The 16398-nt window shown below is 38.0% G+C and overlaps 4 protein-coding genes across 4 annotated transcripts in view; 2 read left to right on the forward strand and 2 right to left on the reverse strand.

The window, feature by feature from the left end:
• Positions 1-2490, reverse strand: part of LOC139814630 (uncharacterized) — a 145743-nt gene extending 143253 nt beyond the window's left edge. The window contains exon 1 of the mRNA XM_071781045.1: positions 2009-2490. The gene's annotated coding sequence lies outside the window, so the exon portion shown is untranslated. The remainder of the gene's footprint in view (positions 1-2008) is intronic.
• A 4046-nt stretch (positions 2491-6536) lies between these two features.
• Positions 6537-10312, forward strand: Mei-9 (DNA repair endonuclease XPF mei-9). Its single transcript, XM_071781833.1, has 10 exons — positions 6537-6676; positions 6765-6941; positions 7022-7201; positions 7270-8437; positions 8537-8848; positions 8928-9143; positions 9222-9395; positions 9464-9604; positions 9733-9930; positions 10037-10312. The coding sequence occupies exons 2-10, from the start codon at positions 6874-6876 to the stop codon at positions 10190-10192; spliced, it is 2613 nt and encodes an 870-aa protein (XP_071637934.1). The 5' UTR covers positions 6537-6676; positions 6765-6873; the 3' UTR covers positions 10193-10312.
• Positions 10313-10828: 516 nt separating this feature from the next.
• LOC139815169 (zinc finger protein 277) lies at positions 10829-13170 on the reverse strand. Its single transcript, XM_071781848.1, has 8 exons — positions 12711-13170; positions 12451-12628; positions 12163-12365; positions 11871-12033; positions 11574-11789; positions 11355-11497; positions 11174-11275; positions 10829-11101 (listed from the first exon to the last, which is right to left on the reverse strand). The coding sequence occupies exons 1-8, from the start codon at positions 12878-12880 to the stop codon at positions 11089-11091; spliced, it is 1188 nt and encodes a 395-aa protein (XP_071637949.1). The 5' UTR covers positions 12881-13170; the 3' UTR covers positions 10829-11088.
• Positions 13171-13240: 70 nt separating this feature from the next.
• LOC139815170 (E3 ubiquitin-protein ligase TRAIP) lies at positions 13241-16333 on the forward strand. Its single transcript, XM_071781849.1, has 6 exons — positions 13241-13539; positions 13760-14110; positions 14212-14316; positions 14382-14474; positions 14566-14746; positions 15181-16333. The coding sequence occupies exons 1-6, from the start codon at positions 13394-13396 to the stop codon at positions 15412-15414; spliced, it is 1110 nt and encodes a 369-aa protein (XP_071637950.1). The 5' UTR covers positions 13241-13393; the 3' UTR covers positions 15415-16333.
• Positions 16334-16398: the final 65 nt, after the last annotated feature.

Here is a 16398-nt window from a genome sequence, read left to right on the forward strand (position 1 = left end):
TTTTATTATTAAAAGTGTTTCAACACAGAGAGGCCCTCACGTTAACGGCTGACTAATGATTTTCAGACGAGCAACGAATTGCCAGGCGCAAAAATATTATAGTTCTGGCGAACTATTGCGACAGATACTAACGGAGCCACCACAACGCGCGAGATTGCATGCAAAGCGCGCGAATCAAAAAGCCGACTTTATTCCGCGATAGCGAGCACTTTTCTCTCTGTTGCGTCACTTTTGCTCGCGTTGGCGTGCACGTGTGAAAACCCGGCGAGCGCGGCCGTTCCCTTTCTTCGCGGCGTACTCATTAGCGAGTCACTCTGAGAGCTTTTATTATTAGAAGTATACGTGGTGCCCCCCAAAACGTCATCTCGAATATCATTCTCGTCACGGATCTTTTTGTCCCATTTAGAACGGATATTCTCCAAACGAAAATATTACCAGTGACTCTTAGCTAATAGCTCGAAAGCAATTTCGAATTATCAAAAGAAAATATAGGATTTTTCGATAATTATAATAAACTTCAAAAAAAGAAGAAACAAAACGATATTTTTCTATTTATTTTACATAAATTCTTTAATAAATCCACAATTAATTATAAAAATGTAACTCGCTAAAAATTTACGGTAATCTGCTTCGAAAGCAAAAATAGTTTCAAATCGAGTCAAAATGGACATTCAGCCGTTTTTTAACAATAATAAAATCATATTTTTCTATCCGTTTCACGCGAATTCATTAATAAATTCATAAATTAAGGATTTATAAATTTCATCACAAAAATGTAGCATATTAAAACTTGGACAGTTGCAGCAAATCATAATCCTCTTTGGAAGCTAAGGAAAAATCATTTCAAAGCGGGGCAAAAAATCCGTGACGAAAAAAGCATACGTATATCCATACGTTACAGCATACCTTTGCAGCAACGAAAATGGATTTCTGCAGGAAGAGAAAAAAAAGAAAGAAAGAATCGCGGCTGCGAGATTAAGCGCGGTCGATGACAACTCGGAGCCGATCGCCGCTAATGCTGAGTTTAAAGCTGAAAAACGATGTCCCTCGGCTGACGAACGTCAGCGAGGATTACCCCGAAAAGATGCAGATATCGGGCGCGACGCTACTTTATTTATAGCTGCTAATCCAGCTGTCCCGCCCGAGCAAAATACATTTTTTTTTTTTAGAAACTCACAAGACGCGCACTTTAACATATTTCTGTATCCTTTCGTACTTTATAAAACGCAAAATATAATATCCTTTCGATGACCTAACTTACGTGTTAGATTTCGTTAGATTCTATATTTGGGATTATCCAATTGAAAAATCGTTGGCTACGTATATTTCTATGTACGTACAAATACATATCATTTTTTTTCTATTTACTATAGATAGTATATTTTTCTATGGTAAATAGAAAATAATGGCTTATCAGATCGACACAACCTGTCTCAAAAGAATTTGTTCGGATTACAATTTGCCGCACCGGCATAGAAAATCGCGTCCGCTACCCGATAATATAGCGGAGCAAACGTTAATTCATTCAATTCGAAATTCAAGCGTGCTCCAATGGGGATACACGATCTTTCGCAAGAACAAAACGCCCGTCAGGAATCTTATTGGGAATCTCGCTTATCTTATCGATTGTCACGGTGATATACGCTTTCGATGATCAGTCATCGTTTAAACATTCCGTTGAAATTCAAACTGAAGGGACAAGTGCACGAGGGAAATTATCTCGAATCGGAGAACGCTCTACTCGCTACTCGCTACTAGAAGAGACAACTTCACTCCTCTACTTCCCCTCGACGCGGATATCGATGTATTTAATTATTCAATTCTGGCGAGGAGGTAACGGTACTGCCTCGCGGGAACAATAAACCCCCGCGTCCACTCGTCCCTTTCAACCCAACCCCGCGAATCGCCAGCCGGGCGAGGGGTAGGCCGTTTCGCGAGGCAATAAGCGCCGGTCAATGCGGCGTTCGGTATTGTTCGAGTATACATATATAGTTCGTAGCGTACTTACCATGCAGGAAAATTTCTCGTCGACCGCGCACGAGGACGATCTACCAGCGTGAGGAGGAGGGACGATCCGCCGAAAAATCCAAAGGGGTAGCAGATCTCGTATTCTCGCCGGGTCGGAGCACCCTCGTTTCGGAGCAGCCGTGGTCGGGGCCCCGCCGCTCTCCCCTCGAATGGAACACCACCGGACGACGACGACGACGACGCCGACGATGATCGGGCCGGGCGGTCTCGGGGAAGGATAACAGAAGGGAAAAACGTGCGGATTTTTCACTTGAACGCGTCGGTCGCGACGACGGGAGTCGGGAGAAGGCGATACGGAGAGACGGCGAACGGTATATACGCGGTGCGAACGAAAGAACGTATGAACGAACGAACGTACGGACGGACGGACGGACGGTCGAGCGCGGTAAACGCACGCGTACCAACCGTACGGCGCGCGGGTTCAGCGGCCGACTGAGAGGATGCAGTTCGCCGCTGGTCCGCCATGGTCCGCTCTCGCGGACCCTTGGTGGCCCCCTCGTGGTTCTGAGCGCCCCTTCCCTCCGCGCCGCGCCGCTACTCGACGGGAGAGACAAAGCGGCTGCGCGCGCAGCCTCGCATTTTTTGACCCTCCGTCTCGCGGGCTCCCCTCCCTCGCTGCTTCTCTCGCTCGACGCGCGCGCGCGCGCGCGGCCGCGGCCGTCCGCGCCGCACTTCACGCCGCCGGCCGCCCTTAGGTTCGATTCACCGCGAATTCACCGCGAAGGTATACTAACAGGCGAGCGAGTGTATGTGCCGCGGCGAACGGCAAACTCGTGTGCGTGCGCGAGCGCACGCGGAGCCTTTTAACCGCGATCGCGTCTCCACTTCGATCGAGGGGGTCGTGAGCCCGGCCCGTTCGCGTCCCGCGGAAGAGACTTTCGCGAAATTTCGGCACGACACACGCGATCCGCGGAAACGATGACCGATGACGACCGACGAGATGACGCGAGGCGACTGGAGGGGCGGAAGCGATTTCCACTTATATAGTCCTCGAAATTCGGGTCACGTGATGTCAACGGGCCGCGCCGATTGGCTCGCGCGGGGGAGAAATTTGAAAAATTCAATTGCCGCGTGATGAAACGTTAGCTCGTACCAACGGAATTATTATAGAAAAGAGTCCGTCGTCCGATATAATATTGGCGATCCTGATGTCGAGTATTTCGTTACATAGAAAGAAAGAATATTCTTGTTTTCAAAGTATCTTTCAACGTAAAAATCTTAAAATGAGATTACATTGCGTTAAATGAAGAAAACTTGCATGAATGATGTTATAGATTGTTTCGTATGAAGCAATGATGCGTTAATTTGATGAGTATATAAGTTTCGATTTGACACTTCTTTGTTTTCTGTATGTACCGAAAGAATAAATATGTAAATTATAAGACGCTCCTCTTAATCCTTTCGACGAATCGAGCGCAAGAAGGACGCGCGAGCTATGCATATTTCAGATATCGGAAAATTCAACAGTTTAGTTTCATCTATTTCACGTCGCGCTAAGCAGAATCCATATAACGGTTCTCGAATTCGAGACACGTCTCGTTGATTCGGCAATAAGACGTGCCTTTGTTTGTTCCTCCCGTTCCCAAACTTCCTTTCATGCCTGACGCCCGATAAGCAGCAGCTCTCGAAGGTCTCTCTCGGGTTCTCCAAAAACTTCGCTCTATTCGCACGTCTCTCCACTAATTAAGAGAAAGTCTCCCGTTAGATGAAGGAATGCATCCGTCCGAGATGGCTATACCGCCTCGTTCACGCGCGATATCATTCCGTTATTACAAGGCGTCACGCTTTTCCCCCCGCGAAACGCGTCGCTGTTCGGAATTACACGCACAGGGGAAGGAATATCTCCCGTCGAGGAAGATACGAGACGATCTTGACGTTCCTCACACACACGTAATCGTAGCGAGCGGCCCTTGCAAGTGCGATCAATGCGAAAGCTTTCTTTTCGAAGAGAAAAATCCAGCGGGGCGACAAACGGACGCCTCCCCCCCCCTCTTCCTATAACAAATTAGCAATAGCGGTCACGTCAGCGGACAGCAGATGGTTTTACATATATCTACCGAAGGGGGGAAAGAGCATGGAAAAAAAATAAAATATCCTTTCCGCGCTTTAATTGCTCATTATTAAGTATCTCCCTCGGTGCTCTCTCGCTCCCTCCTTCGCGATGTAATTACTACACCTTATTTACTAATGGCGTTGCCGCCGGATATCATAGTTGATCGCGGTTACGCGTTAGGGGCGTCGTAGGGCCCCGCAAACGGGAACGGCTCGGATGCGCGGCTCGCACATTGTCGTAGACCATGCGCGAAGAGCGCGTAAATTTGCATAAATATGGGAGCCCCGACTAATGGGATGTCCAACCCGGGGTGGCTCGGCGTCCTCGGCGAGCAGCGCGTCTCTCTCAACCGAGACGTCTGCTTTTACGCCGCGCGCTTATCGCGCGCTACTCTCTTTACTTATATGCCTTTATTCGACGCGAGGCACCTTAGTTAATTTCGCTCTCGTTAGTAATAATTAGTCACCGGTCGGCGCGGCGCCTCGCGGCATATGATCGTCGCGCGATCATCGAGAATCGCGCGGAATCATTTGTTTCGCGAGCGTACGCCGCTGCCGCGACTATGAATCTAACGAGGATCATAGACCCTAAGTGGTCTTGTTAACCTCGTTCTAAATGATAAACGCTATATGGATGAACATTTTTTCCCTCTCTGATAAAATATCCGATCGATCTACATTCTACAAGAGAGATCTATAGCCTGTCGCCGTTCGATAAAATTATTCCAGTGAGCAAAATAACAGTATGTTAGCAGTTTGCCAGTAGATTATTCGAGCGAAATATCGCAGCAGATTGGCATCGAGTGTGTCCGCATTAAACTCGTGTTCCGCTAGCATCTCCTGCTGATGTAATCTGATGACAACAGATTGCCAGCAGAAACCGAGCAGAATCTGCCGTCACGTTGGCGGATTCTGTTTTGTGCTTCTGCCGGCAAAACTTTTGTAGCTGACACTTTGCAAAATCTGTTTTCGACAGATCTGGAAACATCTCACAACGTTTGCGGCATCCTCGAAATAGAATAAACGGTCTATTTCGTGGTTTATCAATGTATCTCGCGATCCGTTGCTGCAAAAATCGTAAAAAAAACCCCTAGATTTATAGAGCGCATCATGATATCCGTCATATCGTTATTAAACATGGCGCACATTTGACATATATCAAATAAGGGCAGAATTAGATAAATGTGCTCTGCAGTTCTTCTTTATTATTATACAAAATAAATGTACGTATCGAGGACATCAGAGCTCCAGTAAATTATTCTTATTCTAATAAAAAAAACTTAGTAACTTATTCTAATAATCAGATATTTTTGGAACCAAGTTAAATATTGCTGAGGTTACATAAAATAATATAAATAATTAATATAATAATTTAAATAATATATAAATAATTAAAAATTTTGTTTTGGAGGTATAATTAGTGCGTACGGCCTGTTATAGAAAAGGAGGCGACATCTGTTATTCGCAACATACAATTAATTTTTAAGAAACGAAACTTCACTCGAACTCTATCAACAAGTTCGGAATCTTTTTTATGCAAATCGAAATTATTTATCGACCTTTGTTACTGTTACTATACATATACACTATTAAAGAAATTTAAAATCGTGGAGATAAACAGGACTTGATTTATTCGAACAAAAATAAACGATTACAAATCCGCCGGTAATTTCGAGGGCTTGGCGCCATTTTTGCAGTCAGCTGATGCTCGCGAACGTCGCCGGGGCGTGCTACCAGTTACCACTGCTGCCCACCAGTCTTCCGGCGAACGGCAACTCTGGGATCACCTAACCTAAAATCGGGCCGTGTCGTCTCTCATTCTTCTCTCTGGCCGTATTATGAAGACAATATTTCTTATTGCAGCATTGGTACGATCATGTTTACTCAAGTTCTTTGTGAGAGATTCTAAACTTCGTGAAATTTCTATGTAGTAAATTATTATACTATTATTATATAGCGTAATATTAGTATTATAAAGTATATTTTAAATAGTAACTATTATATTAGTATATATATTATACTACTTTTGTTGAACTTTTAGATAACCTATGTATTGGCGCTGAACGAGGAATTATTGCACTACGTTAGTGATGATGTACCTGGTGGCTCTTACAAATATTACAGCTTGACGTATGACGGTGACATTAAGATACGGTTGACAACGATGTGAGTGAGAATAGTGTTGTGATTATTAACTGTCCTGTTAATAAAATGGAATTTTTTTCCTTATTAAGTGTCGCAACACATGATACATTGTATGCTTTGTATTCTTTTCAGAACGGGGGATGCGGATTTATATGCGTCGCAGATTATAAGCAAACCGACGTACGAGCACTATTGTCTGCAGTCCGTAACCTGTGGGGAAGATATTATTTTTATACCTAAGAGGTACTGCAAATTATGGTTTGTCAAATTTATTATTGTCTAACATGTGGCGTTTCCTCGCAGCTTCAAACGGCCTGTAAGTATTGGCGTTTATGGCCATCCGTCGCATGAAATCAGTAAATACACTCTATTGGTGTCCGAAGTAATGGTCGAGGACGATACTTCCTCTTACAACGAGACATCAGGAAAAACTTACAAAATTCGTGATAGAGTAAGCCATGCTATATTAATTACTATATAACTCTATTTTTTTCTTAGTTTCCATATCTATTTTATAAGCATCATACTTCCCATTTCAGATTATAGAATTTTTTTTTGCCAATTTGGATATTTTGTTTGGATTACTGTTTTGAACGCTGGAGCAATTAATAAATAACCTAGAAATTGGATTGAAAATTATCGTTAAACATGTTGGAATACGAAAACCAAATCTTCCTTGAAATTCTTCAGGAAGATGGACTAGTTATTACAGCTAAGTAAGTATATTTTATCTTTGCTGTTGTTGTATCTCACGTAAGAATGTATAATCTTATTATTTATTGGAAAATGTTCATAGGGGTCTTGGTATAGAAACTGTTTTTGCGAATGTGATAAAAGCTTACTCGGATCCGGGCAATCTAGTTATAATTTTGGGAACCACCAATCATGATGAGAATTACATTATTGATCTGCTTAAAAGTTATGGAACAAGTAGGCTACCGCGTATAGTGAATGCTGAATGTCTCTCTAATGAAAGGTATAAAAAAGATACATTCTCATTTTACATAATCATTTAATAAAATCTTACCATTACTATAAACGCAGGGAAATAATGTATTTGGAGGGTGGAGTGCTGTTTATATCAGGTCGTATTTTGGTGGTTGACATGTTAAAAAACAGAGTTCCGTTGCACTTGGTCACTGGTATTCTCGTCTATAGAGCTCACAATATTCTGAATGCTTACCAAGAAGCATTTGCGTTGCGTTTATATAGACAGCATAATAAAACTGGATTTATCAAAGCGTTCACAAATTCATCACTGGCTTTCACGGTTGGGTATTTGCGAGTAGAACGAGTTATGAAAGCTCTGTTCGTGAAGAAATTGTATTTATGGCCACGTTTCCACACAACTATTAATAATTGCTTGTCCAAGCATGAGCCCGATGTTATAGAACTACATGTACAGATCACACCGAAGATGCAGAACATTCAAACCACTTTACTTGATATTATGAATTACACCGTGAAAGAATTGAAGAGGCTCAATAAATCTTTAGACTTAGACGAACTGACTGTAGAGAATGCAATAGCAAAGAAATTTCACAAGCAGTTACATTTGCAAATAGATCCAATCTGGCATCAGCTTAGTACAACGACCAAACAATTGTTTTCCGATTTAAAAACGTTACGTTCCCTTGTTATATCCTTGACATACGAAGATTCTGTTACATTTTATGCCATGCTAAATCGTTTACGGACTATGGAATATGCCGTGAAAGCCGGTGGTTGGATAATGTTGGATGAATTCGAGAATTTGTTCAAATATGCGAGAAGCAGAGTTTACACAGATAAGAATGAACTGAAACCAGAACCAAATCCAAAATGGGAAGCTTTATCGGAAGTATTATCTGAGATTCAAGAACAGAAACATAAGAAAAAAGACTATGAAAATATTGATAAAGTTCTTATCTTAGTACACGATAACACTATATGTCGCCAATTAAAGAATTATTTAACTATGGGTGCAAATGAATATTTACTTTATGAGGCTTTGAAAAAACTATCGCATAATAAAGAACAAAAGACAAGTTGCGATAGTGGAAAAAACGCGAAAGATCAACCATCAACATCTGAAAGTAATACAGAGGAAGAAACGCCGGAAATGCAGGATACTTATGTGCTCACCTTGTCGCAAAAATGCACAGAAGGAACTCAACCAAGTACTTCCAAAGAAGATGTGAAGCATCAGACATTGTTTGAAGAATGTTCGCAAGTAAGTTATACATTATTATAATATTTAAGAAAGATTTTAACTTGTTAGGAGCTTATTAGAAAAATGTTTTTTTATTAATCCTGTTTTCTAATTTTAAAGATCGCAGAATTGGATTTAACTAAAGAGACTTATACGGCATCCGCACCTATCATTTTTATACAAGCTTTAAAGAAAGGAGGAGATCCAATGGCTTTACAACGAATCTTAACTGAGCATATGCCAAATAATATTATTTTATACGTGGCCGATATTGGCACCGTGAGGCAATTAGAGGTGTATCAGAATAATAACCCATCATTAAACTTGAAAGTATATTTTTTAATTTATGGCGGGTCGGTTGAAGAACAAGAATATCTTACCTCTTTACGACGGGAAAAGGAAGCGTTTCATTCTTTGATTAATACGAAAACTGTAAGTTTTTCTCTATATGATCTCAGAACAAAAAGAATATGCTATTAAACAATTATTATTAATTTCTTTCACTTTATAGACCATGGTTATACCAGAAGATCAAGATGGAAAATCGGACGATTGTTTGGCTCTTGCAATTCAGGCGGATAACACAGATCAGGACAATACACGTAAAGGAGGGCAATCTGCAGCCAAAATAATTCCAAAAGTTATTGTTGATATGAGAGAATTCAGAAGTGAATTACCAGCCATTTTGTATACGCGCGGTATAAAAATCGAACCGGTGACATTAGTGGTAAGTGAAATATATATTAAGTTTATTAATGTAAAATAATGTTATCTGTACATGGTTTATAATGTTATAATATTACAGGTGGGTGATTACATTTTAACACCAGAAATATGTGTTGAGAGGAAAAGTATATCTGATTTGATTGGCTCTTTATTTTCTGGGAGATTATACAATCAAGCAGTTTCTATGACGAGGCACTATGCTAAACCCATGCTCCTCATAGAATTTGATCAGGATAAACCATTCTGTTTTCAGGTATCTAATTTTACAAAAACGACACAATTCTTTTTATATAACAATTGTAACAACGTCTCTTGTTTCAGGGAAATTACTCTGTCGGTAGAGATCTTAAAAATACTAATGTAACAGCAAAACTGCAATTATTAACTCTTCACTTTCCCAAACTAAAAATTATATGGTCTCCTAGTCCACATGCTACAGCACAATTGTTTGAAGAATTAAAGGTAATACAAATATATATATATATATATATAATTTTATGTTTAACAAAATTTATATATATAGAAATAATATAATTAATATATATCTAATAAATAATTCTATTGGATATTCAAGTTTTGTACGTTTGTAGCAAGGACGAGATCAACCTGATTCGAATGTAGCTGCTAAAATTGGAGCAGATGACGTTGAAAACAAGCAAGTAATGGAAGAAAAATATAACTCTCATATCCAAGATTTTATAGCTAAATTGCCGGGTGTACATTCGAAAAATTTGCATATTTTATTGAATAAAGGGGAATCATTAGATCATCTTGTCAAGCTCTCAGAAGTAAGTGAACAACAATTAAGAGGTCTAAATTCTTTTTATAATATATAATTTTTTCGTACAATTTGTAAATAAAAATATTAAATATGAATAATCTTTATAATGTTAGGAAGAACTAAAAGAAATACTCGGAAATAAAAATGATGCTGAATTGCTATATAAAGCTCTTCACGAAAAATGTCAGCAATCAGATGAAAATCCGGGAACTAGCAAAGGTGTCTCTAAAGTACGTGGTAAGAGACTTTTCTCCAGGGTAAAAAAATAATGTAAATGATTATGTAAATAATACTTAGATAATAGTTAGTGTAACATTATATAATCAAATAAACATATTTTGTAAAATATATTAGAAAGTGTTTGTGTAATTAAATTAATAAATAATTAATTTTATTAATTTATTATTAATTATTTTTAACGCTTTTTACGTTTTCTATAACGGATTCAATTGCCGAGTCCGCATCTTTGAAGACCTTATTATCCCTCATATTTTCACAGTCAGAAAAACATGGCCAGCCTTCTCGGCACAGTTGAAATAATCTCCAATGTAGTAAAGAGCAATATATGCGTAAGCGTATCTGCAATCTGGTTTTCAAGTCGAGAAGCTGAAAGATATACATTCGTAAGAACGAGCATTGATCAAGTCACAAATTTGAAAATTTCCAACACGTCTTTTCCAACGTCCAACACGTGTCCTTAATTACCTCTTGCACATCGTCTGAAGTCTGAATCCAACGGATAATCCTCGCCGCTGGTGCTCCCCTCGTCCGAATTATCTTCTAAGATGTCATCTCCCAGGTCCGCCTCGTAAATTGTGAATAACTCAATCGACGATTAATCCAAGCAGAATTGTTGACAGTAAAATTTCTAGCTTTATAATTCATCATTTCTAATCTAATTTTACTTTTACTAATTTTTACACCGCTGAAGACGGCTCAATGTGGAGCCGAAACGTCCGGATTAATTGTACCTTATACAGTTAAGAAAATGTATACCATAATAAGCAATATAGATAAATTTATTAGATAATAACAGCAGAAATATATATGAAATCTTAATGTATAAGGATGCAATCGAGTAGTACTTCACACGATAACATAAATTAACAAAAAATTTTTCATTAAAATACTGGATAAAGTTTAGCTTCCATTCAGGGAAAATCGTTTATAAATTACACCTGAAATTTTTTGAATGCATTATTTGTTTTAATTTATAATTGATGTATCATTTCCTTCCAATATATACTTACATTGCTTCAGTAAGATTCTCAATATCGCTTTCTTCATCGCTGTTACTAGTTGCGTCAAGATTGTACAAAAACGAGTCATTTTCAGACATAGGAAAATAATATCTGGAATAAATGGTAAAACATTTAATATAATTTTTTATATAGATAAATTCTGTGTAATTCCAATCATATATATATTTACTCTGGCTGATCCCAAACTTTTTGCGTGGCAATTTTACAGTGTCGTTGATTCTTCATATGCTCTAAAACGTTATCTGATTCTGTTTCGCAGAAAATACATCGTTTTAATTGAATTTGTCTTTTTATATAATTAACCACTTTCACCTGTAATTTGATAATACGTTGCAGAAAAGTATATCGTTAAAAACATAAAGCTAATGGTTACACGACAGTTCTTTACTTTTTGATAAAAAGTCAAGTCTTTGACAGTTTCTTCAAAATCAAAACTGTGCGTCTCTTTCATATGTCTCAAGACACAGGTGAATTCATTACTGTTATAATTACAAAACAGACACGTTATCCCAATAGATTCGTCATTCCAATCAGACCAAGAACTTTCCTCATCTTCATTTTCGCTACTGCCACCTCCCACGTCAGGATTTGTTTTCAAATTAGCCTGTAGAAATTAAAAAAATCATTATATTCTGAAGTATTATTTCTGAAGTATTAACATTTCTTATCTCAAATCGCACATTACCTGTTTCTTTTCCCAAGTCCTTTCCGGCTCCAGATAATTATTTATATAAAATTTATCGTACGTTTTATTGTGAGGATTTATACACTTGTGGAATTTTTTTCGCATATGTTCTTTTAACACCGTACGATCCTTAAATGTTCCCTCGCAATAAATGCATATTAAACTAAAAAGATTGACATAAATAATTTTGTATAAATATTTTTATAAAAAAATATATATATATACTACATTATGTTATTGGAGCACATGTAGATTCAATTGTAATGCATGTATTAATTTTTTAATGTTATACCTTTCAACATTGTTTTGGATTTTGTCTAAAAGCTCGTCGACAAACACTAAATTTTCTGGTTTACCAAGGTAAAGATTGTGCTTCTGATAAAGATGTTTTATATACTCGGCACGTGATCCACAGATTTCAGTACGGCAGAATATACAGCCGCGCTTGAAACTGGTATCCGCACGTTCAGCTGCTTGTTTCGCCAATATCCATTCCTTGAAATAATAATTCCATATCGTTACAAAGAAAGCCATCATAAACTACATATCAAACATATTAGCTGTTTGTTGATAGACATACCAGTTTAGCCCGATGTATTTCGTCTCTCAAAGTCTTGTCCTCCGACAGACAGTCAGAGAGCAGGAAATAATGTTCATTTTTACTTGGCTGTCCATCCGGCGTGCAGTCCATTAGCAATGTACTACAATAAGTCGTCAACGGTGCTTCCTTAAATTTTATGCTCCAGTAATGTACATAACTGAAATTATCAGGATCATTATATCTAACTGCAAAGTACACACACATGATACAGGCAACAGGATAAGAATTGGTCATTGTACCTCCTTAAATTGGCAATTTTCCAAACGTCGGCTATAACGAGGCGATGCGCCTTAAACAAATGCGTGAGAAAATCCGTCTCGTTTGTCGGAAGGACAAACGTGCGGTCGCACAACAGGCACTTCGTATCGCACGGCTTATCGTCCAAGCCGACAAACTGCGACTTGTACATCACGCATCTGAGAACTTTAAATCCAATCTACGGAACAAAACCCTCGTACTATAATTATTTTCTTTCTGTTAGCTGACAGAACGCATGTTAACTTTTGCAAATGCAATCTGTATCGTGCCACGAGGAATCTTGCTGCGATGTCTCCAGGCTTCGAAGCCTTCAAAGTGTTTTAGCACCGGCCCAAAGTTCCTATCAGTTCCTATCAAGAAATATATGCATTCTGTGACTTCGAGGCGAGGAATCTCGACAGATTGACGCAACTATTGTTCGTGCGATACAGCAACAAGATCCGGAGCTGCGAGCTGCGAGCTGCGAGCTGCATGAGAGGGAGAGGGGGGAAGGGGGGAGAGGTCTCATCAGCTGTTCTACGATCATGCGCGACTAGCTGCGTCTGCGTCAGGTGCGTGCGTGGAGTGCGTGGACGTGGACTAGTGCGAGTGCGAGCACTGTGAATGTGTGAATACTACGAGTGTCGAGTACGCTGGCTGAAGACGGAGCCGATCGCTGTCGTTTATGCGCCTCGTTTTCACTTTCATCGCATGCAGAATGAAAATCCTGTGTATCATCTGTCACGACCTGCTGATATCGTCCGAAGACATTTTTTTCACTCGCTGCGGCCATGTGTTTCATCACCGCTGCCTGTTGCAATGGCTCGAGAGGTAAATACGGCGTATCGCGGTTATGTTTAATCATGTTCCTACGAATGCGACGCGTATTATCAGTATCGTTCGCTCTCCGCATCTTCCGTCGTCCGTCTCCCTCTTTCCAGGATGCGGATAAAACAAATCCCATTGTTTTGTCGTGAAATTTCCAATTTTGTTTATAAAGGAGACGACGAATCGATCGAACGTTTCAACTAATTTGACGTTTGTTCCACAGATCGGAGACATGTCCGCAATGTCGTGCCAAAGTGACGGAGAATAGGATCCATAAGGCTCACTTCACGGTTTCGAACACCGAGACCGCCGCGGATAATGCGGACAATTTGTCCTCGCAAAGCAGGATCGACAGCCTGAAGTTTCAAATCTTACTGAACGAAAAGAATATCAAGTACTACACCTCGAAGAATGCGATTCTGGAGAAACAGAATGCTGGCCTTAGGCAGGAAGTGCGAAAGGTGGAAAGCGAGATCAATCAGAAAAACTCAGCTATATATGCCCTGAGGGAACAGATAAAGCATTTTAAGGAAAAGTCTGAGTTTCTGAGAAAGAAGCTGTCTTGGGAAGAAAAGTAAGTGGAACATTTTCGAGAGTACGTTTATTTATGTTGATCGTCTCGTGTAATTAAGTCGAGCATTGGCAGCTTATTGCTCAAATTGATCTTTGTTGCAGCATGCATAATGCGTTGTCAATGGGTACGCTTGAGGATGTACAGGAAATGGTTGGAAATAGGACAGATCGCAACACTTTACTTAATTGCATTTCCGATTTGAAAGAGTATGTCTTGCTTATACACATATCTTGATCTTGATATCTTACAACTCACTATCCATTGATTTTAGGATATCATTAAAGAAAACGAGAAAAATCGAAAGTCTTCGAACTCAACTTACGATGCATCGCGATTCCCTAGCGGAAGAACGATCTAAGAGCTCGTACGTATTGTCATTATTCAATACTAATCTTCAATACTAAAATTCAATACTAAATCTTTAACGTTTCTATTCTACTTTTTTCTGTTTTTAGAGAATTCGAGGAACGTTTGGCATTTAGCGAAAGTGAAAATTTATCCCTACGACATCGAGTTAATCAACTGGAAAAGCTGCATAAGATTACGGACCAAAACTGTATTGCAAAATCTAGTAGCCAAAGAAACTCCAATGAAAATTCTTTGATTAACGTACGGACAGTCGATATTTCTACCCAGGTAATTAATTTAATTCTGGAATCCACTGTAATGGAAATTAGTTCTGCCATAACATACGTTTTTGATGAAAATTTTTGTAATATTGTATTTTATAATGGATTTAATAATATTGTACTTTACGTATTAACGTATTTTGTATAATTATGTAATAATGTATTTTGAAAAATAGATATAATTCTCAAGTCCATAATGTATCACGATATAATAATAAGCATTCTTATTCTCTTATATATTATATAAGATTTTTCAAAGCAATAAAAATTAGGGACCAGCATTAATTCTCTATAGTTTTGCATATAAAATATCAAAATTTATTATTTACATATGTAAGATGATTATATATATATTCTGTTGTTGAAGAAGTTAAGTTATTTTAAATAACATTTTTTTCTTCAATATTCTTCTACATGCATAATTGATTTCTTATCCTTTAGCAAGTAAACGCAAAACAGGAAACTGCAGATCAAAATGGTTCATCGTCTCCAGAAGTTGAAATCATTAATGACACATTCGACGACACGTTCGAGTGTCCAACTGTTACAAAAAAACCGAGACTGAAACGTTTGCGTTTATCTTTATGTTTACCAGGTAACAGTAACGATAAGACAAATGATGTAACTACGAGCGAGAAACACTACAATATTATTGATACATTAATGCAGGAATAAGTCACAATCAAAGCAGAAAAAAATATTAAAACTAAAAGGTCTCTCGTGATACTGTTATCTTTAAATTAAGCATTTGTATAAAAAGCAATTCAATATTAAAATTTATTCTTGCTATAGTTTACGTCAACATCTGCTACATTTATTAAATTATGAACAGAGAATAGAGTCCTATATACTGGAATATTAGGCTCGAATTATCTCTCTTATTAGTAATAGAATCTCAATTTTCACTCTTATTTAAACTTCTTATTTAAATCTAGAATTGACTATAATCGAACTTAGCTTTGTTCTTGATGGTACACTAACAATGTAAAAATATCGTATATTTTTTATCTTCTTTCTTCATGTTGTTACTTACGTAACAATACGGAGAAAGAAATGCATAAGAAAAAAGAGAACTCCAATTTAAAGAGGGAGTCCAGAATAGTGGCGGATCTAAAATAAAGAGTATTTATCAATTTCTTTGCAACAATTGACTATATTATTTTTCTACTGACAATTTATATGGCAGATGTGATCTTCCAATTAATATATTTCGAATCTTGTATCAATAATAGTAATAGAGATATTATTGCACGAAGGTATATAATGCTAAAGTCTGTATTGAGATTAATATAAAAATTGGTTTGTATAACTTTAGATATCAACATGCTGTATTGTAACAAGATTTTATTAATCTAAAAACTATTTTTGAATACAGAATATATATTTTGTGTGTATGTGCATTTGCATTTATAGACATCTACTTCAAGAGAAGCCTTCACGCGATTCTTAACGTATAACTCAAAATCGCTTGTTCTATCCAATTAAGTTGTACATGTCTTTTTATTAATTTAGATTTAATTTATTATGTCAAAAATATGCCAAAAATATTTCCAGGATACAACACAACAAAATAAAAAGAGATAATATAAAACAATTATGATAGAGTCAGATTATGAATGAGTTTATTAGAATAAAAGATTATTATCCGAGTGTTAAATT

Source organism: Temnothorax longispinosus, chromosome 6, assembly GCF_030848805.1.
Source record: "Temnothorax longispinosus isolate EJ_2023e chromosome 6, Tlon_JGU_v1, whole genome shotgun sequence".
In the NCBI taxonomy this organism is placed as follows: Eukaryota; Metazoa; Arthropoda; class Insecta; order Hymenoptera; family Formicidae; genus Temnothorax; species Temnothorax longispinosus.

What these genes read in the sequence shown, in the direction of transcription:
- Mei-9 (XM_071781833.1), top strand. Translation starts at nt 6,874, where the DNA reads ATGTTGGAATACGAAAACCAAATCTTCCTTGAAATTCTTCAGGAAGAT. An exon ending in AATTGTTTGAAGAATTAAAG is followed by an intron (nt 9,605 to 9,732) that starts GTAATACAAATA and finishes GTACGTTTGTAG; the next exon opens with CAAGGACGAGATCAACCTGA. An exon ending in ATCTTGTCAAGCTCTCAGAA is followed by an intron (nt 9,931 to 10,036) that starts GTAAGTGAACAA and finishes TTATAATGTTAG; the next exon opens with GAAGAACTAAAAGAAATACT.
- LOC139815170 (XM_071781849.1), top strand. Translation starts at nt 13,394, where the DNA reads ATGCGCCTCGTTTTCACTTTCATCGCATGCAGAATGAAAATCCTGTGT. An exon ending in GAAGAACGATCTAAGAGCTC is followed by an intron (nt 14,475 to 14,565) that starts GTACGTATTGTC and finishes TTCTGTTTTTAG; the next exon opens with AGAATTCGAGGAACGTTTGG. An exon ending in CAGTCGATATTTCTACCCAG is followed by an intron (nt 14,747 to 15,180) that starts GTAATTAATTTA and finishes CTTATCCTTTAG; the next exon opens with CAAGTAAACGCAAAACAGGA.
- LOC139815169 (XM_071781848.1), bottom strand. Translation starts at nt 12,880, where the DNA reads ATGTACAAGTCGCAGTTTGTCGGCTTGGACGATAAGCCGTGCGATACG. An exon ending in AAATACATCGGGCTAAACTG is followed by an intron (nt 12,366 to 12,450) that starts GTATGTCTATCA and finishes TATTATTTCAAG; the next exon opens with GAATGGATATTGGCGAAACA. An exon ending in GGACTTGGGAAAAGAAACAG is followed by an intron (nt 11,790 to 11,870) that starts GTAATGTGCGAT and finishes TAATTTCTACAG; the next exon opens with GCTAATTTGAAAACAAATCC.